The sequence below is a fragment of the Borostomias antarcticus genome (assembly GCF_949987555.1).
Source record: "Borostomias antarcticus genome assembly, chromosome: 18".
NCBI classification, from domain to species: domain Eukaryota; kingdom Metazoa; phylum Chordata; class Actinopteri; order Stomiiformes; family Stomiidae; genus Borostomias; species Borostomias antarcticus.
The window spans coordinates 14,742,496-14,764,995 of record NC_140251.1 but is presented as its reverse complement, the minus strand read 5'-3'; the positions used below and the strand labels follow the sequence as shown (position 1 = coordinate 14,764,995).

General features: G+C 43.3%; 2 protein-coding genes across 2 annotated transcripts in view; both read right to left on the bottom strand.

Annotated features, from left to right (window-relative positions):
• Positions 1 to 13,202, bottom strand: part of cntn1a (contactin 1a) — an 89,286-nt gene extending 76,084 nt beyond the window's left edge. The window contains exon 1 of the mRNA XM_084452996.1: positions 13,084 to 13,202. The gene's annotated coding sequence lies outside the window, so the exon portion shown is untranslated. The remainder of the gene's footprint in view (positions 1 to 13,083) is intronic.
• Positions 13,203 to 17,842: 4,640 nt separating this feature from the next.
• LOC311320937 (neuronal cell adhesion molecule-like) overlaps positions 17,843 to 22,500 on the bottom strand; it is an 84,043-nt gene continuing 79,385 nt past the window's right edge. Inside the window, exons 28-29 of the mRNA XM_084452803.1 lie at positions 22,334 to 22,412; positions 17,843 to 19,644 (exon numbers count right to left, since the gene is read on the bottom strand). Coding sequence (XP_084308929.1) covers positions 19,407 to 19,644; positions 22,334 to 22,412 — 317 coding nt within the window. The 3' untranslated portion in view covers positions 17,843 to 19,406. The remainder of the gene's footprint in view (positions 19,645 to 22,333; positions 22,413 to 22,500) is intronic.

Sequence of the window (22,500 nt, the reverse complement as noted above, 5' to 3'; positions counted from 1 at the left end):
GCGTTGAATAATGTTCAAAGGTAGATGGAAATCAAATAACAAAAGCATGAAATAGGGAATGGCATTGATGTTGGAGGGAAAACATACAGCCAAATGGGATAATTGGGATAGCACAGGGATTTAGTAAGGCCCATCTCTGGGAGCGCTGTTAGTGCTGCGCTTCCCATCTCTGCCAACACTAATGGGATTTCTGGGCTCAAATGCACTTCACTTTCTTCATGGACCCACAGGAAGGTAAAGTATTGATCTACAAACAATTTAGCTGTCCAGCCTGCGAGAGGGAAAACAGGACACCCTAAATGTATAATGAGGCTTCCCAGGAGTACTCTCCTCCTCTTCCTCCTCCTCCTCCTCCTCCTCCATCCTTCCTCAGTATTCTTCCCACGCTCCAGGAGTCCTGCACCTCCCTAATGGAGTCTCTCTGCTGGTGCTGCGGTTCACACACAGGCTCCCACCAACGAGCCCTCCCCCAAGAGGCCAGAGGTCACACAGCGATAGAGCTAGCTAGTGTGCTTCTCTACCAAGGGCACTTCTAATCAGTTTACAAGTGGCCTTCACTCCACCAGTCATTCAACCCTCCTCTACTGCTGGAGAATTCACTGCTGCTACGTTAGCATTCTGTCAGTGTATCGGCTTTCCAGGTCCCAAACGTTCATTAGCCGTGACCAGTCGGGTCGGGGTAGCAACTTTCCAGACGTACCTTCCAAGCAATAAGCCAATCAAGTCCGTATATAAAATCCAAGGTTGTTTATTGTAATCCCAACATCGAGTTCCAAACAGGTAGGTTTCACAATTCCAAATTCTACACGAAAACTGGATTAACTTAGTCCATACGAGTGTGTGGTGGTGGTTGAAAAATGTATGATCACCCCGTCTATTGTCCAACACTTCCTGCCTTCCTGGTAGACACCCATTAAACATAGATAATTGGTATAAATTAGCGAACCATTCTGGGTGCAGTACCTTTACCATAATATAGGCTAGGGGGGAGTAATCATTCTAAACAACCTAAACTAAGAATTACCATTTAATGAGAATATAAATCAAACCAAAACATATGAACCATGATTGTCCAAACAAAAAACATTTGACAATAATATATTCTACATATGGCTCCAACAGTCAGTGAGCGTATCTGTAATGCAGAAAAAAACAACTGTTCTATTCCCATAAGGCAACTTACAGTACTAGCTAGTTTGAGCACATTTTTCTGAGAACTGAAATGAAACAAAATGACAATATGAAAATGGAGGACATTTAAACTGTATGTGCTGTGTGACTAGTTGCATTGAGGCCGAACTGGTCTCTGCTGAATTTAGTCATGCCCCCGACATGCTCACGACGCCATAGCAACAAGCGTTCTTTCAAGAGAGGCCTTGTGATTGGCTTGGTACAGTAGCCTTGGAGCCTATGAAGATATCCATGATGTGGGTGGATCTAGCCAGGATCAAAGCTGATGCTACTCAATCAATCAATCAAAGCTTTATTTGTATAGCGAATTTCATACCCAGAGGCAACACAATGCGCTTTACAGAGAACAAGGGAGGTGGGCATACGACCCACCTCTACATATTCCAGAGGGAAGCAAAAAAACAGTAATCACCCGGGGGCCAGATAAGTCATTGTGTCATTGCTGAGACAGGTTATTCAAAATGATATCACATTTACTAGGAGCACACAGGGCCAGAGCATACAATCTAATCTCAAGAAAAGACTGGCAAATATTGGCTATGTTCTGTGGGGTGTCTGTATCAACTAACTAAGCGACCTTGGGTTTCATGAAAGGCGCTATATAAATTAAAGTTATTATTATTATTATTATTAACATTTCAACCAGAACATTTCAACCTATTCACTGTTTGAACAGCCAAGGTTTTGCCAAACGTGTTCTTCCCCCATCCTCAAACCTTCCAGGAATCTATTTTCTATCTAAGTCATCTTCCATATTTGTGGCTCTGAGGTTGTCCATTTGGATGACCAACATTCCACTGTTCATTTATAAGAAGGTTTTGGAAATCCTGTCAATTCAATTAAATAATATCAGTTGGAATGGAAGTCATCCATTGCCCTAAGGCATGGGTTCCCAAACTCCATCAATGTGGGCCTCCCCTCTGAAAACGTGACACACCTGTGCCCCCCCAAATTTGTCCATTTTGCAAGGCAGCGTTAGCTAGCACATTATGTTACACAGTTAAGTTAGCTCAGTGGCACCTGCTGCTAGTTAACGTTATGACGTTTTCGCACTATCCACAAATTTAGTATACATCTCTCCCATTATTTATTTCGATTTTCTGACCTTTAAAATCACGTTTCAGTCATAAAAAACATAGAAAATTCTAAAATAAAAACATGTTTTTCCTTCTTTTTTTTCTAACCATCCCTCCGCGCCTCCCCTGAATTTCATTGGGGCCCCCCAGGGGAGGCACGCCTCACAGTTTGGGAATGCCTGCCCTAAGGCATTGCAACAATGTGCCATTTCATACAATTCTGTCTACATGTATTTTGAAAAAAACATATACATTGAGCATTTTCAACCTGCATTCTCTTGGTACAGTGACAACAGTTTATTGAACCATACTGTATCTATATGCTACAAAGAAGATTTCAGTGTCTCGTGAGAAATCAGTCCACTGTGAAACACTATGTTCTGCTCAGTCAAGTACTAAACGAATACAAATACGTAAACTGACACTGAGCAGTATCTTCATTATGATCTCACATCCAGATCAGGACATTTGCAGTACATTGACCAACTAATAAGGAAAGCTCCCTCTCGAGCCTCCTGAAATGTGTGTGTGTGTCTGTGTGTGTGTGTGTGTGTGTGTGTTTGGGGGGGTGGGGGGTCATTTTCCAAATGGGTTGTTTAGTGAGTTCAGTCTTTCAAGAATATCAAACTTATATAAACTTATATATACAGCTCTCTCTCTCTCTCTCTCTCTCTATATATATATATACAGTAGTGTGTATATATATAGTATACTGTATATAAACAGCATTCAATTAAATAATACTTTCCTATAATCCTTCAAAGCCATAGAAAGAACACACTTATTCACCTTCTGGTAAGGTGGCTCAGTGTTGCACTGTTGCCTTCCAGCGAGAAGGTCCTGGGTTCGATTCCCTCATGGTCTTTCTCCCGGGCCTTTCTGTGTGGAGTGCATGTTCTCCCTGTGCTCACTCGGGTTCCCTCCATATAGTACAACCCAAAGATGCCGAAGAAGACCAGATCACTCTTCAGTCCTGTCCCTGACCAGGACTTGGACCGAGAACGTGGACCTGGTCCCCGGGCGCCACTGATGAGGCTGCCCACTGCTCCTGGCTGCCCCTGGAGCAGAACAGCTTGGATGGGAGAAATGCACAGGACACTTTCCACCAGCGACCACTGGATTTGCATATGTGTGTGATGTGTTGCCGCTCAGTCAAGCGTGTCACGTGTCATTTCCATGTGGCCAATAAAAGACCTTTGAGGTCCTGTAATGACTTGCGCCGCAGCGAGGTGCGCAAGTAGGGTGTTCACTACTGTGTGTGTGTGTGTGTGAGGGTGTGTGAGGGTGTGTGTGTATGAGTGTGTGAGGGTGTGTGTGTGTGTGTTTGGGTGTGTGTGAGGGTGTGTGTGTGTGTGTGGGTGTGTGTGAGGGTGTGAGGGTGTGTGTGTGTGGGTGTGTGTGTATGAGTGTGTGAGGGTGTGTGTGTGTGTTTGGGTGTGTGTGTGTGGCTGGATTGGCATGTTGTTCCCACCATAGCTCGAAAACAAATAATCCTATGAAGTTCATACCTGGTACATATATTCCATCAAGGTACGCTGGACCTGATTAGATTTTGAAGCGGATCTGAATTACAGGGCAGATCCAAAATTATGTTATTATTATTTTTTGTGTATAGGAGTTATTAATACAGTAGGACCCCACTTATCCGAACCCAACGGGACCGAAGGTCGTTCGTATCTCTGAAATGTCCGGATGACTGAAACTTATGTTAAAATTCACCAAATTCAATAAGTGGTATATACTTGTTTCATATACTGTACTTCCAACCAGCAGCAGCAACAACTACCTCTATCCATGCATGATTTCACGTTGAGTTCCTCGCAAACATTTTGGAAAATGTTAATGTGATGGAAGAACTGCCTGTGTATATTTAGCTATAGTTTTCAAAAAGTGGGCAGAAAATGACATTCTAACTTTTGCTATAGCCTATATGATAATGGACCACTTCTCTCATTTAAACAGATTCAGGAAAAATGAGGTACAGAACTCTCAATTCTTTCGAATGCTGTCTACTTGGTAACTTTAATGTTGTTTACTGCCACCAAGGGAAATTCTGTAACCTTGCATTTATTGCTGCAAAAATGTATTGCTGTCAACTGGAAGGTCCAATACCTCCGAAACACTGGCTCAGTGAAGGGGAGATCTCAAGCTATGCACAGAAAATAGGGAAAGACACAAGCCAGTGTGAAAGAGAGCCCTATTATTGTACCTGTACAAGTAATGTACTAGTTGTGATCCTGTCCTGTATGCATATGATTATATTAAAGGAGTAGTAAAGGGAAAATGCATGTTTAGCCCTGTTTTAAGGTTACTTATGATCATATACTGTACAATGGTTCAGATCAAAACGTTGACAAAACTATCACTTTTGAGAAAGTCTGATAATCGCTCTACCACCGTTTTGGTCATACAATGGATGTGGGTGGGCACCGTGAAAAATCATTCAAAAAACATGTTAAACTCTCAATTTCTCTCAAATAATATGCATATACCAAACACAACTTTACGTAATGAAACCTCTTCAGAAGCTTTGGATTCTGTCAGAGAAATGTAGGCCTACAGTAGGCTTCTCGAGCCAGGCATAACCACCAAAACACCAAAATACATAGGGGCAAATTCACTAAGAATGGCTTTCGGCCTCTAATAGCACCATTCACTGTGTCCTTTGCACCTTCCATGTGCTCGGTCTGAAGGACCTATTCACAAAAGATATCGCGCTAATGATATTCTAGCGCAAACACGCCCATACGGTATGGCAAAGTATAACTAGAAATGTGCATTTCCTGCAGAAAATAATAATATAAAAATACACTTTATCTATGTAGCACTTTATATAGCACTAAAACAATGTTACAAAGTGCTTCATAAACAAAATAAAACAACACACAAAAATATTGTACTGTAAGAAAAAATAAGAAACACTAACAATACCATAAAATACAATAAAAAGGGAAGAAGGTAATGTGAATAAAATAACATTAAAATTCAAAACACTATGACATTAATAAAAACTACTATGAAAAAATGAGTTTTTTTTATGTTTTATGTTTACATGAAAATGAGTTTTGAGAAGAGGCTGAAAGGATGACACTGATTTAGCTGAATACTAAAATGTCCGTGGCTGAGAGCTCAGGACTCTGCACACCTCTCCTCTGTGTATGATGTCAGAGGGGGCGTGGCTGGTTTGGATGGGGTCAGTAGCCAAGGCAACATAGAATCCCCTGGTTACGGTGTCTTACTGATGGAGCAAGGCAGGGCAGACCTGGAAAGCAGAGTATTGTGGTGAGACATGGTTAAGGCCATGGGCGATTTTACCCTCTGAGAGTAGGGGGGGCAACATTTTGACGTGAGAAAAAAGAAACAGTTCTGCCGTCTCGTCCCATCTATTTACAAAGAATACCAGTTGTGAACAGTATGCTAATAAGAAATCCGTATGACAATTCAATATGTACAACGCATCAAACTTCATCTAGACACCACGAGCATGTCAATATGACTTTATGACCGAGCACTAGGCCATACCCAACATCACAACATCACACTGCAACTGCCTGCTGGTGCTAGCTTCCTCGCCGATGGTGATGTTGCTAGTGCTAGTACTAGTACTAGTGCTAGTACTAGTGCTAGTGCTGGTGCTAGTGCTAGTGCTGGTGCTAGTGCTGGTGCTAGTGCTAGTGCTAGTGTTAGTGTTAGTGCTATTGCTATTGCTATTGCTATTGCTAGTGCTAGTGCTAGCTTTGATAGCCTCTGGAGCACTTCTGCATTCGATTGCACCTGCTGCGCTGTCATTTCGAGTGGTAGCTTCTTCATTAGCATTGCCAGTTTTTTTTTTATTATGAAGAAGTGGTCAATTGTTTTTATAGCTCTTTTCACCATTGTGAGCAGGTTGGCTAGTTGTAGCTTGTTGAGCACTGAGCAGTACAGTCAGATCTCATTTTTTTGTGGTAACAGATCAAACCGGAAATAGTTGAGGTCGACGGATGAGTTGTGCCATTGGATTATGAATATATATTTTTTTTAAAGGTAGCCTAGTTTAAGTAATAAATACACTTTTAAAATTAATGATGACCTAACACAAACTGGTACAAACCACAACTATGTATTTAATAATTGTGTTAATTAGTAAAAAAAATTAAACAAAATTAAAATGTATTTATTTTATTTTTTAGAATCTGAGCAGAGTTGGGCTGGCCAATCAGGGGGGGCACTTGCCCCCCCTGCCCCCCCTATAAAATCGCCAATGGTTAAGGCCATGATATTGAGTATTCTGCCAAAGCTAGCCCAATATCTGCCTGTGACTAAGCTGAGCTGAGTAGAGAATGTCAACAACCGAACCGGGTTCAGTTAAATGAGGGCCGTGTTGAAGTGACGGTTGAAAGCTGTTCATTGACAGGACAGGAGGATAGGAGAGAGGAGTCGGTCACACTTTACAATGAGGTACACAAAAAATGAGTGTCATGACCTCATTCACAGAGTCCTCAGCTCGACAGCATCCTTCTGCCCCTGCTCCACCCCCCAATACTCCATTCACATTATGCAACAGTTAGGAAATAGTATTCAGTAATGTGGAGATATTGTTTATCTAACTCCATTATAAAGGGGCAAATTTTCAGCCAAATTTATGCATATTACTGTACCTAATTTAAATACCCGTAAATAGCACAGGTGCACATACAGTGGACACTATTTGCATGGCAATGCAGTTAGCACTGTATTTCGCCATTTTCATGTGCTTTGCGAATAGCAAGGTTTATTTTGGGGTTATTTGCACAGGTTTAAGGTTTGCACAGAAAAAGCCCCACAATCCCTTTGTGAATCCACCCCATAGTTGATAGCCTCTCAGTTTCACATGTCATCAGGTAGAAATAGAGGGAGAGAGAGAGAGAGAGTGAGAGAGAGAGAGAGAGTAAGAAAGAAAGAGGGAGACAGGGGGAGGGGGGGGGGTATTTGAATATTCTTTTAACTGAAATTAGCAATTGAAGGGCACTCATCACTAATTTACTTCTAAATTAGGTGCACATCTCCCAAAAGATTTTCTTTGTGTTGTAAAACCTAAAAATATCTTACAAAGGAAGCCAGAAGACTAATCACACAAAGGTTCCCCACACTGTCAATGTAACCCAGTTTTCAAAGAATGGAAATGTTCAACTTGTCTTGAAGAGGAGTCTTGAAAAGCAACACACATCAATGGACAAACTACCCAGACAGCAATCCGATCAGGGCCATATACAGGCCAGATCAGGGCCATATACAGGCCAGATCAGGGCCATATACAGGCCAGATCAGGGCCATATACAGGCCAGATCAGGGCCATATACAGGCCAGATCAGGGCCATATACAGGCCAGATCAGGGCCATATACAGGCCAGATCAGGGCCATATGCAGGCCAGATCAGGGCCATATACAGGCCAGATCAGGGCCATATACAGGCCAGATCAGGGCCATATACAGGCCAGATCAGGGCCATATACAGGCCAGATCTGCCACTTGTGGTTTAGTTCCGGCCCGTATATGGCCCAGATCCGCTTGCTATCTGGGTAGAAGGGCTCAGGAGCAGCCCAGACCTCCGCCCTGATGATGCATGTCATCAGCATGTGAGGTGACATTAGGGTACTGATACTGAGAGGCAGGGTTTGAGCTATGATCTGAGTTTAGTGGGGGGGTCTGTAAAAGAACTAATGTTAGGGGCAACGATAAATAAATACATTTAACAGCTGCGCTTTCAGTTAAAGTGAGAGAGACTTCACTGCTCATTACGTGGTCAACTGTTTCACACACACACACGCACACACGCACACACACACATACACTCACAGCAGCCCACTTTTTTAAAATCCTGTCACCCAATACACACAACAAACAGCGCTGTGACTGCCCATGCTTCTGAAACAGCGGCACTGTTTTTACTATTTTTCTATAGATACATAAAGCTCATACAGAGGTTGCAAAACATATATAGGCCTACATAGAATAGCCTAGTGAAAAGTATATAGTAAATAGACCAAAGTGGTCCGTTTTCAGCAGCGCCATCAGGCCTGGTAATATTTGTTTTATCTTCTAGTTATCTCTTGATGCAGGGTTACTTTTACTGACTGAAACTGCTGAGGAGAGCGGTTGTCACGTGACAGCGGTACCGGACCAATATGGCGGCCGTATTTTGCGCCGCTCAATCCATTACGAGTCATCTCGTGTTCATATCTACAGTATGGTCTCCACCACCTGATAACTCCCTTTGCAAAGAAAATATATTCCCCTATATATTAACTGTCAATATATTATAGTATGTAAATATGTTTTATGTTTATATGAATGTAATATATGGAGGAAATATTCTTAATAATATATGATACATACATATATTGAATAATACATAAGGAATTCATATATTCACATACTGCAGTATATTGGAAAATATAACCACTAGTTTCCTATATATGGAAATGTATCGGTTGATATATTACATTATATTTTCCAATATATTGCAATACATTTTTGTTTCATAAGGACTCTAACACGGATGATCCCAACATTTGTCTGAAACTCTTTATTTTAAGTGGCTGAACATTCTGTTCTGGTTTGGATTGAATTGTCACTTGAAATGAACAAGAAGTGACAAAGGCAGAGAGTACAGATGAGAAATGCCCTCTCACAAGGTTAATGACAATGAAAAATGAAAAATGATTTCATAAATCGGATCCACTCCAAAATATAATGTGTTCTTCCTTGACCCCTCTACACCCCTCCACTGAGATTCATGAAAATCGCTCTGGTAATTTTTGCATAATTCTGCTGAGTATCAAACTAACTAAAAACTAACATACTGCCTTCCCTCTGCCTTCCCTCTCCCTAGTGCCTCTCTCTCTCCCTCCTATCTTCTAACCAGGTCCAGTGGATGCCCCACTGTCACCAGCAGACCACCCTGAGTCAGATAGATACCCCTGTGTCTGCTGTGGATGATGTAGCATGTCCGTAGAATATTCTCTCTCCTATGATGCTTTTAGCCTCTCTCACTCTGAAATGTAATTTAATGTAATGTATTGCTTTATAAATGTTCTTAGCCGGTAGACAAACATTCTCCAGGAGCTTGCTCGATCGCCTTGTTGAGAGGGGTCAGGGAAGAATTTTTACAGCTCACTTATCTGGCCCCCGGGTGATTACTGTTTTTTTGCTTCCCTCTGGAATATGTAGGGGTGGGTCGTATGCCCACCTCCCTTGTTCTCTGTAAAGCGCATTGTGTTGCCTCTGGGTATTAGATGCGCTATACAAATAAAGCTTTGATTGATTGATTGATTGATTGAACACACAGCACCAAAAATATAACCTCCCCCTGGGCTTAGGTAACAAACAGCATAAACCTGACCACCAAGGACACACGGTCTGTCAGAAAATTCAGAAATTACCACCAATTTATAAAACCGATATCTGACTTTCCTCATTGTTATCTGTTTCACTCTGTGCCGATGTGGAAGATGTGGGACCATTTCCTTATAATCCTTGTCTGATGCACATTATCTTAATGGATGGAGGGTAATGTGATTGTGAATGAGACATTCCTGGGCAGACAGACAACTTGGAGAGACGGTCTAAACGGCTGAGGATGTTCACTATCTTTGTGATGACCGTATTGTGTATTCTACAAAGCCTTTTCTTAAAAGGCTATTCATCCAGACATCAGTATCAGTTTCAAGCAGCTTGATGGTAAAAAGAAGAGAGGATTCGCACACGATTCAGTCTCAAACAGCCGATTGAAATAGAAATCGTCTTCCGTCAACGATGTATTCACCGTTTCTTATGTGTTTTCTACCCAGAAGGCCTGTGAATATACAGATGGACCACCCTAACTGTGGGCTGCAGGGATGGATGAGTCACACTCTCACAAACAAACACACACACACACGCACACACACACACAACACACACACACGCGCACACACACAAACACTTTAAGTACAAACATGCGTCCACTGGAGCCAACTGCCCCGACAATTGTCCATGAAGGGCCCACAGTCCAACACAAGCCTCAGTTGAAACCGTTAGACCCAAGTAGGCAACAGTGGCCCCATAAATAGAACTGTGATTCAGACCCCTAAGGCCACGCCTCTATTGGTTGAGCTGGGGAGGGGGGCAGGAAAGAAAGCCCCCTTTGGTCCAGGGCGTCTCCTGGGAGAAATTCACAGTATGAAAATGGCAGGCCTATAACACCACAGTCTCATCCAGACATGCCAGCAGGTGGACTGAGGAGAAGCCTGCCTCTGGGAGAGAGACGCGGAGGACGGCATGTCTCTCTCTGCCGTACCATTAGTAGATCTCTCTATTGATCGTCGCCTCTGTCTGAAATTGCTGAGCAATCGAAGGAAACCATCAAGACGAGGATTACATGTTTGTCAGCAGGATGGATGTAGAGGGAAAATGGGGTTTGCTCACTCTGACTTAGCACGAGAAGTGTGTGTGTGTGTGTGTGTGTGTGTGTGTGTGTGTGTGTGTGTGTGTGTGTGTGTGTGTGTGTGTGTGTGTGTGTGTGTGTGGGGCACTGGGCATGCTCATGTGTGTATGGCTTTGTGTGTGTCCTACTCATTCTTCATTCTAAAGAAGACCTTCAGAGGACTTCATATTCTAGCTGGGTATTTCTTGAATGGCCAACATTGGAACATGTGACCAAACAAACAGACGTTTCCTGACTATTCTGCCAAAACCATTAGCCATTATCAAAAACAAATATCTTATCTTCCTTTGACCAGCTAATGTTTTGACTCCCTCGGGCAAGGGCATTTGTATATCTCACCGACAAATCTAGTCTCTGAAAGAAACACTAATAAATTACGTTACCTTAATCTCAGATGGCACTCATCCACGATTTCAAGTTTTCCTATGGTCGCTATACAAATAAAGCTTTGATTGATTGATTGATTGATATGGTCAGTCCCTGCCTATGCCAATAGTCCCTGCCCATGTGAAGTTTCAGATGGTTTGGCAAACCCATTGAGGAGAAAATGGATGCAGACAGATTGTTTCCTTCAGTATATCACTCCTTAAAAACTGAGCCATAACACTCGGTGAACACACACACCAACTCAAGACACAGTGTCACCTCTGGTGTCTCAAGATGTGTTCATGTACTCTTCCGGCTTTTCCCTTTTTAAACAGACAACAGACTTAACATTCCTCATACCTCTTCACTTACTGTGAAAAAAAATCTGTATCTGGATGACAAATGACTGTAAGTTACGCTTCAAAGCCACAAGAAGCAGGCTTTTCTCTGTGCAGTGGAGACGTTTAATTTCCCCCGATACCTCCAGACTCATTGAGGCTGCAGATTTGAAATGCATGATGGGATATAGAGTACAGCCCAGCACGTTGTGTCTTGGCGGAGTGATAGAGTTATACAACGTGTTCCTAATAGCTTCACTGCTCTGATAATGCCTGCTATTGATGGGAGTAAATGGCAAACTATCTGCAAACTGCACCCAGCCCTTGATTAGAGGCCTGTGAGAGCTGTGATTCAGCGTAGCTCGGGGAGGGAAGGCGCTCAAGAACTTCCTCAGACCTCAACAGCCTTTCTCACCCTACGGTCGGCCTGTCCTTAGGGCATGGCACAGGAAAAGATGCATTAGCGGTCAAGCTTTAAAAGGTTCAGTACACTATCTCAAACTGACAGGCACCCCCGTGACATTCCTATGGCATACTGTATCATAACAAATGTATAATGCTGCTACCATGAATCAATAAATTCATTAATTCATTCATACCACATTAGGTTCCACACTCAGCCTTCAAAGTACTACAGTTACAACAAGTAAATCATTTAGTTGCCATGCTCTCCGATACACTTTGTCAATGCTGATTTAAACACTTTATCAGCCTGGTGGCTGCATGATGACATGGCCATGGAGTAATGTGGGGGGGTGAAGGTCCAAGCCCAACAAGTATCAGGGGAAATGTTCTATAGGACACCACTGTGTACGCCTTGCAGTAACCATCACTGTGCAACAGTTTAGCTATGACACTGTCTACCACCACCGTGCAGTAGACTATACAAATAGCTGGAGACTACTGTGCTGCTATACTGTAGGATGAAACATTCCACAATGTCCAATGTGAGCCCGTATAAGTTATTAATGGTTTATAGCACATGTAGGCTACAGCACAAGCTCAGGTAGACAGATTTCTACAGTATATTGCGAAACACACAGGACGCGCCCATGGCTCCTTGCAGACAGATCAGCGGAAGCCTGGCTGCGTGGCTCCATCATGCAGTGCGACACACAAACCCAAACAACTTAGGGTGCTGGCATCACATTATTAATATGACATTCATTTAGATTTAGAATGCAATAGGTTTACAGTCGCTGGGTATTGAACCATTGAGAAAAACATCAGCATCATGTAGGCTATGTGCGATTGGTAGACTATGGCAGGCTTAGCCTATTTTCTAGTTGTTTTTAATGACATTAGTTATTATAGGGTATATGCGTAAACACACAGGTGCGAAATCATTTTGTTTGGAAAAATGCTTCAGGGGGTGCGTTGAATTGCATCCCGTAGCCTAATGTCATCAAGAAAAACATCTTGCATTGTTTAAACTATATTCGTTCAATCTAATGCGCATTCCAAGCATTAGGCTACACATCTCTAGGAACAGAGCAAGAAAAACAAAATGCTTTAACTTATCAAAATCATTCACAATTCTGCATTGCGGTAGGCTACACCAGTGCATCGCAATTATTGTAAACAGCACTGATTTCCTCGATGTACCAGCTCACATCTTTTCAAACAGAAAATATCTAATAGCCTACATCATGCTGCTTGTGTCCTTACCTGCAATAGCGGACTATCAGTCCGTCCGTGTAACCTTCACGATACACACACACACACACACACACCTGGATCAGCACCGCAGAGCAAGGCGCTCAGAGCGGGGAAGAGACTGACAGCGGTGTGTGAGTCTCATCCTGGATTGGACAGACGGCTGTGACTGTCACTTAAGGGTGGCGCTAGCGCAGTTTCCATTGGGCAGTTGAGCATCCATCCAGGCCAAAAATATGTGTTCATTTCAATTCAACCAGTACCGGCGGTTCCCATTTGAAAATATGGCATATCACTGGAGTGACGACTATAAAGGCATTTAAATTTGAGGATGAGCACGAAGAGTAGGCTACGTGATTGGAGATATTTCACTGCCCTTAGTATAGTGGCCTTGGTAATGTCCTCCTGTAGACTATCTCACTAACATATCATCTAGATTAGCAGGGCCAAACGGCAGAGTAGGTTATCATGGGAAATGAATTCAGTCATGTAGGCTACAAGGTGAACACTGGGCACCAAATATTAATATGCCCTGTATAAAAAATGCATGAGCTGTTTGATAGTGCAAAACAAAATACTCGAATGTGGTAAAGAAAAAGAAAAAAGAGGCCAAAACCGATTAAGGGACCTACTGTTATTAAATGATAAACATAAAATAAAGCAATTGTTTTTGTGGCCTGTTACTTTGGGGTTTTGCCCTTGATCATGTAGCCTACATCATCATATCCTGTCTTTTTCAGTGTGGTTTAAACACTAGAACCAGAACAGGATACACGTCTGGTTGTCAAACATAACAGCATATGCCATCACAATATCCTTGAAGAGAAATACTGCTACTGCCTTAATTAATTGTGGCCCCTGAAGGATATCTTGGTGTCAATAATGCAACATTTGTGTTTTCATGTGAGTACACAAACGCTCACACACATTATAGAGGGATCACAGACGTGAATGACCTTGTTTGTCCTCAGTCTCTTGGGTGGGTGAGTCATGGAAACAGAAAACACCCTGCTGTCCATCTAGGGAATAGGAGGCGTTATTGTAGCGTGGCTGTCTCAAACAGAGGGCTTGGAGGGGGGAGATAGATGGGGGAGAAGGGGGGGGGGTATGTTATGATTTAGCCCCACTGATCCCCTCTGGGACCCAAGCGAAGGTATCTCCATCCCCGTTCCAAATCCACATGAGATTTGTGGGGGAGGGGTGGGAGGGGGAGAGGGTGGGGTTAATCCCCAAGATGCATACAGGGGGGCAGGGAGAAGGGGGGGCATCACTGTCAGATCAATAGAACAAAGCGCTCTCATTTTATGTACTGTATCACCAGCCCAGTGGTGCAATGCTATGAGGATGAGAGCCACCGTATCAGCCTGCCGTCCCCTCATATGAAGATGGCTCCCTAATCTGGATGAGACGCTGAGGAAAATCACAGTCTCAGCATGGAGGCGTCATTTGGGGTTATAACCATTTCAGGAGAAGGGCAGGTACTCTCAGATGGCTCAGTTGGTTTGGCGTAGATAGACGTGTGTGTGCGTGCGTGCGTGCGTGTGTGTGTGTGTGTGTGCGTGTGTGTGTGTGCGTGTGTGTGTGTCAGCCATATGGAAATGTCACAGAGCAATCATAAACAATTATGCCCCCCATCTCTCAGGCCTGGGCAAAAGGCTAAATTTACATATGGACACAAAGGGCCACCCTTTCACACTCAGGACGTCTGACGACACTGAACACACCACAGTAGAGATACAGCAGAGAGATACAGTAGAGATACAGCAGAGAGATACAGCAGAGAGATACAGAGAGATCAAGCAGGCTGTTCAGGGTAATATCCTACGTTTTGGTAAACGTCTAATTGACAAGACAGTTGACACAGAATATCAACAACATCTCTATGAGAATCTGCAGTACGATGCTAATTGTCTCGTTAGCCTCATCCAGGGTTGTCAGAAAGCAGACTGAGCAACGTGGCCGTCATCCATCACCGGTCATAAAGGGGACTAAATGGGAATAGTGGCCTCCATATTTCAGTCAGCTCAGGCTTTCCAGCCTCGCGGTAAATCTGGGAGCTGGCTGAGAGGAGGCGGGTAGGGCTAATGGATGTCGTGGCAGGCATACCGCCGGCACACGCTGGATCCTTTGAGACTCGGTAGAGGGAGAAAGGGACAGAGGGGGTGGGGGGGGGGGGGGGGGGGGAGGAGGAGAAGGAGATAGAGGAGAAGAGCGGTGGGGGTGGGGTTTCGGGGGGTAAGAGGGCAGCTGCTGGTTGGGTGGTAATGATCGCCAATAGACACACAGATAATAGGATTCTGTTGCAGGGGAAATGAAAAGCTGAGGTTTTTACGGGAAGCACAAGTAAAAAGCAGGGGAGGTCAATAGAGGAGAAAACGACGTTACCGGAGGAGTGGGGGAGGTCAACAGAGGAGAAAACGACGTTACATGGGTTTGTGTTGTTGCTTAACAGCCAGGGAGGTACAGTAGAAAATATGATATTTTGGGAGGCATATTTTCAGGTTTTTGTTTTCTGGGAGACAAATTGATCTAGTCAGTATGCTTACCTTATAATCACTAGAGGGCAGTCAAGGCTAGAACAAACATCTGCCATGTCAAAACTAATAGATAGGGGTGGCTGTAGCTCAGTTGGTAGAGCGGGTCGTTCAATGATCGAAGGGTCAGCGGTTCGAATCCCAGCTCCGACTGTCCACATGTCGAAGTGTCCTTGAGCAAGACACCTAACCCCAAATTGCTCGCAATGAGCAGGTTAGCACCTTGCATGGCAACTACTGCCATTGGTGTGTGAATGTGTGTGTGAATGGGTGAATGAGAGGCCATTGTAAAGCGCTTTGAGTGCCGCTAAGGTGGAAAAGCGCTATATAAGTGCAGTCCATTTACCATTTACAGTAGATGAGAAGCCAGTGCACACAAGTGGTATGAACCAGAGGATGGTTGGACAGCAGGACAGTCAGCTGTAGGCGTTGTGTGATTGCTGGCTCTCATGTATTCACTGCAATTCATTTGGTAGCAGCACCTGGAAAAACTCTTCATGTGATTACATTTACCAAGATCCCACTGAACAAGGAATGGCTTCTTTTAGTGAGAGCCTTCTGTTCATCTAAAAAGGATATTGGAAGAAGATCCCTTCTCTATGGACAATTAAAAAAAACTGGGGACACCTACGTGAAATATGTACCCAAAGAATATTTCCCTACTGAAAGGGTTTTAAGTGAACAGAAGGCAGCGGCAGGGTACTTGCCAAACGGAGACGTGTGTCCAAAGCACAACCATCAGACTCCCTCACACAACGCTGTGTGATTCTCCACCAGATGGCTGGGTGTTCGTCCGCATTCTCGCCAAGATATGTGATGGAGACAGAAAGCGACTGAGGTAAACACAGAACGTATCATGGCTGAACTGCCATGTACTGTAACATAAGGACCTTCTACCCAATTCACTGTGACAACTTTTCAGCCTGCCGTTTACACTGGATTCCTCCCTGGCACATAGCATGGTGGTTGATTCTCACTGTGTGTGTGTGTGTGTGTGTGTGTGTGTGTGTGTGTGTGTGTGTGTGTGTGTGTGTGTGTGTGTGTGTGTGTGAGAGAGAGAGCTGTCTGCTGTGTGTTCGTCTTAGCTTTTCCTGTCATGGTGTGTCTCTGGGGAGCCAACAGACACACCATGTGTGTTTTCACACAATTCCCCCACCCGTATTTGTCTCTGAATATACAGTATACCAGTTACAGTACCAGTAATGGGAGGTTTGTCTCATCAAAGCACACACACACACACCTGTAGTATTCACCTGTTTCCTGCTTCCGGAAGAGTGTGAAATGATCATTAGTATCTTGACTGGAATGCATTCCCAGGTCTGTGAGAATGATAGTGGTGAGACGCATGATGATTATGCAATCTAATAGAATATTCATGAGGACATTATGTAGCCCTTATGAGATCCACGTATCATTTGGATCAAACTGGATAACTGACATCCCTTTCTGAGCCTGCATTACAGAGCCTGAAGGGACACTGAGGGGGTCACTGAGGGGGTCACTGAGGGGACACTGAGGGGGTCACTGAGGGGGTCACTGAGGGGGTCACTGAGGGGGTCACTGACAGCGGACAACCACAGTCAGAAGAGCAGCAAATAAAGACAGCATGGAGATTAAATTGGATAATTATATGTATTTATTCATTCATTCATTCATTATATTTCAGGTCGCTGAATTTCATTCTTGTACTAAGCGGTGAAACTTAAATAGAAATTAAAAGAGAAATAAATTGTTAGTATAAATGTTGAAACAGTTTTATAATACAAAACCATTTTGCAATACTGTCACAAAGAGTATGATCTTGGCAGACTGACTACTGTGCTGCTTATACAACCAACAGACAGCAAAACTATATTGTTTTATACATCGATGGATACTGACGCTCGTTCCCATGGTTTCCGTAGTATTCTATGTATTTCATATTTTACAAAAAAGATGGAAGTTCAGGAACACAACTAGAGCAGAGAAGACCATCCCAATTTAAAGTCCAAAAGTAACATGTTGTCCAGTTAGTTACAATGCACAATGTTCACAGCAAGAAAAACAAATACTAACAAACATGTATATGTACAGTGTTTATATATATATATATATATATATATATATATATATATATATATATATTGTATATATACTGTGTGTGTATATATATATATATATATATATATATATATTCTATAGGAGTAGTCTATTGAACTCTTAACATGTCAAGCCATCTCATGCACAGCACTGCTTGTGAAGTTGCCTGGTTTGCTTCTACAGTATCTGTGCTTCTCTGTACAGTCCATTAGAGTATATTTACAAATTCAACAAATAATCTACAATTCTTAAAAATAAAATAAAAAAAACATAAAACTTGATGCAAGTTAAGAAAAAAAAAATCTTGATCCCATCCTTTCATCTCAAAGGCTCTCAAATTCAGTTAGTACAAGTGAACAGTTCTTGCCTAGCATTAAGTGCACTCCCTCAACGCACATTCACACGTGCGCGCACACACACACACACACACACACACAGATCTACACACTCACTCACTCACACACTGCAGAAATACAATCAAACGACCAAATGCACTGAGCAAGGTTCTTGAAATGTATGCGATAGCCGTGTCCAATATGGCTGTTCTGAGTTGCCTGGTGGAGGGGATGGAAATCCTGGATGTGAAAAGACCAGCGAGGCTTCTGGGAAAGATGACTACATGAATTATAGTCCCTCATTGATGCAGACTTTCTCCTTTGCAGCTTCACTCATTTGGATTACTACACTGTCCCAATTGCTTTGTACCTGTTCCACTCACTGAATTCTGGGAAATTTTTGTGAATGAGGGTTGAATCAGTGTTCTTCTGCTAGGCACTGTCTGCTGAAGGCCACCCAGCACCACACCACACATGATGAGAAATGAACCAACCAGGCTGGAGTTTGACTTTATGTCCACACACACCCTGGGGGTCTACCCGTGGCCCCTGGAGGTCAAGGTCATGTTAGCGGGAACCAGAGGAGGTCAAATGCAGGGCAAAGGTCATGGTGAGGTCATGGCTCTGATGACAAGGCATGCGGCACATCCTCCATCCCAGGGGTCATTTGCAGTGATCAGGGTGACAGGCGAGGACATCGAAGGGGCTTCGGTCTGCCCTGTCTGCGCGCTTGAAGTGTCCATCTCAACATATCACATATAACTTCAAGAATCCCTCTATGCACACGGTATGATATCAATTACCCTTTAACTACTGTATATGTATACTAAATGTATACATTGAAATCCCTGTCTTGCAAAAAGACGAAGACCAATAGTTATTTATCTACATAGACATTGATGTGCCTACTGCACATCCCTAATATCAAGAATGCTTTGACTATAGAGGAATGAGCTATGAGCACTGCAGTCCACAATAGACCACCGTCTCCATGTAATATGCTCATGTCTGTTAATCTGAATGTTAAAATAGAATACGCTTGCTTTAGAATATTCATGCACTATAATATAATAGAAGAATCAAATGAATAGTATCCTAGAACAATGAACCCAGAGGCGACGTCAGCATCCATCCCTCATTCCTCATCCATCCCGCCAGCATCCAGCATCCATCCACGCAGTCCCTGCTTTCCGTGTGATAACGTGCCCCTCTCTGGTAGTGTCCAGGCGTTTACTTCCTGGTGTCTCAAGAGTGGTGGGGAGGGGCATGTGATGACAAGCCATACGTGTCAGTGGTGGCACAGCCCTGCGAGAGTGAAGGCAGGTGGGATGGGGTGGGTTGGGTCACTGCAGCGCCTCCTACTGGCCCCCGCTGGCCGTCTGTCTGGCTACACAAAGGAGTTCATGGCGTTATTAACCGGGGAGGGAGCCTCGGAGCTCTCGTGGCCGTCGGCAGGGTCCTTCTCCTTCTTACCACTATACTGGCCGATAAACGAGCCGTCCTCGTTGAACTGCCCGTCGCCACCTTCCCCGTAGTCAACTAAACTGTCGTCACTGTCGTCTCTCTTTACCGTGGCGTTTGATGGCGTGCGGCTCCCTTTTAACGGTTTATGGTCCTCAGTGTCACTACGGGGAGAACAACATGCAGGTGTTACAGGTGGAATGGTGGAAAACGTCACAAGGATTTGACTGTCCTTTTTTTAGATGGAGCATTACAATTGTTGTTTTCAAATCTGATTCACGTGTCAATTCACAATGACAATTTTGACTAAAAAAGAAATACAGTCAAGCATATTGTTTGAACTACTGAGACCTTTCTGTCTACAATGGCAGATTTCAATTAGAATTTGATTTTGCCCCAAGTCTAAAAAAATGGTAGGCTTTATACTGTAGGAGTAGGTTGGTTTCCAGTGGGCCACAGGGGAATACAGGACAATTAAATAAAGCAAATTAATTTACCAAATTCCCCCTGAAACCAATCATGGTGATATATGAATGTTTCCACAGTAACATTTTTCCCAACAGAGGTTGCAATGAAAACGTAAAAAAATTTCAAGGCAATGATGTGAATACAGTTAATGGAAAGCAACATTTCAGCCATAAATTCCCAAACATAAATAGCCACATTATTGCAAACAAAATTAAATATCCTCAAAGAAATCTTTCTTTGGACATCAGTTAGTCAACATTCTGATCAACGTGGTGATGAATGATGAGAGCAGGCGAACCCTTCTTTCATAAAGCCTTTATAATGCTGTCACACCACGCTATAACCCTTCACAACCTTGATATGAGTCAATAACACTTTACTAAGATAACTACTAATTTCTGCAGGATACAACGAAACTACAGATAAACTAGTGTTCCAGCGTTTGATGTGAAGAGTCATAGTTTGTGTATGACATCCTTATGGACGCTTTATGCCAGTTCATTCCACAGGATGACAGTGGGGATGATGCCCTGATTGTCACACAGCAGGCCTTTGTCTCCCAAGGGACAGTGATACCTACTGTACTGTAGCACTGATGAGAGAGACCGTATCAGCTGGTCTCAGTGATACCTACTGTACTGTAGCACTGATAAGAGAGACCGTATCAGCTGGTCTCAGCTCTCTTACCTGACACCTACGGCCTCCCATACACAGAGTGCAGGAGGAACAGATACAGTCGTCAGACACACAGATCGACTCTGATCACACACACACACACACACACACGCATAGACACACACACACACGCGCACACACACACGCGCATAGACACACACACACACACGCGCGCGCATATACACACACACACACACACACACACGCGCGCGCGCATATACACACACACACACACACACACCCACACACACACACACACATGGATCGCTATAGTATTGTGTAACCAGGGATTGAAGCTTGTACCTAATAGGGAATCTTTTTACACAAGACTGTATTTCCTAGAGTATGCATAAACTAAGCCATTAGCACAGCACAAAACCCACACATCCAAACATCCCAACTTCCCATTGAACCTAAAGTAGGACAGACAGGTTGTAGATGTCCCTCAGATTCACAGTACACAGGTCTGCAGTCAAACAAGCAGAGCTGGGTTGAGTAATGTTATGCCTTTATTAACACACATCTGCAGTTGACCTTGAGGAAATGGCATAAAGTAACTTAACACGAAGGCACTATATCGTACAATTCGCCTTGTGAAGTACAGTCTACTCTATTCTGTTATTGGAATTGACCGCCTTGGCCTACACCACCACCGTAATCATGTACTGTATGCATTAAGTAGATGGAATTCGTGTTAGAAAAAGAACTGCTTTGACAGTAGCCAAAAGTAGCATGAATCAACACTAGAACAACTTATGTGCAGGTCACTTCCCTGAAGCATGCCGATAAAATTCATAGACGGTATGATTATACACATACAATATACTGTACATTTCTATAATTCCATCCAGGACATTATTGCCTACAGCAAAGTTTCATATCAGATTTACACGCCATGCACAATGCACAACATTATATCATATCTATATGTATCACAGCATAGAATTTATAGGACAGATTTATGTTGAAATATATGATACAAAAAGTAATATATCAAATATAAAAAGAAACCAATCATATAAATTGAAAGTTACAAAAGAATGTTGGAAAAAACTTGCTATACTTTATCAGTAAAGTGCTTCATTTTTCTTTATTTTGCGTGCAATCAGAGAAGTATCCTAGAAAAGAGCACACTAGCAAGCACAGCTAGATTACTGTTGTTAGCTTATCATGGTAAGAAGAGGTGTCCGTTTTATATGCTTATGTATGCAAATATCAATATACTAAACATGTACTGTGGATTTATATGTATGTTATTCCATATGACATACAGTATTATTACATGTGATTTTTCTGCTTCAATAAAAGATGATTATATGTGCCAGCTTGGAATAACTGAATTTGGGTAATATCCCTGACAGTCCTGGATACGTGTCGAAATCTTCCAAAATGTGGACCTGAATTAGTTTCCTGCTTCACAGATAACGTGACACTGTTAAATACACACAACATCAATCCAGACACACAACCCAGCGACAGAAAGAACAACAGTGTTCTGTATACAATACCGCACGTTCCCTCTGGGACCCAGAACACCCAAAATAAACGGCTTGTGCTTTACGGTAGTTCCAAGGGGCGCAGTGTTCCCCGCTGTTCTAGTGATGTCCTGTGGAGGTCGGGGGGGGGGGGGGCAGGGCTCCAGCCCAGGGGGGGATGCCAGGTCTGGGGGGGGTGGGAGGCGACAGGTTGAAGAACAGTCACTTTTCTCACCTGTATTCTCCGAATGTGCAGTCATCATCTTTCATGGGCTGGAACTCCGGGTCTGTGTGGGCGTCTTCCTTCTCCTTCACTGGGGAGAGAGGGAGAGGAGGCCGGGCGGGAGTTGTGTCATTTGTGTGTGTGTGTGTGTGTGTGTGTTTGTGTGAGTGTTATGCATG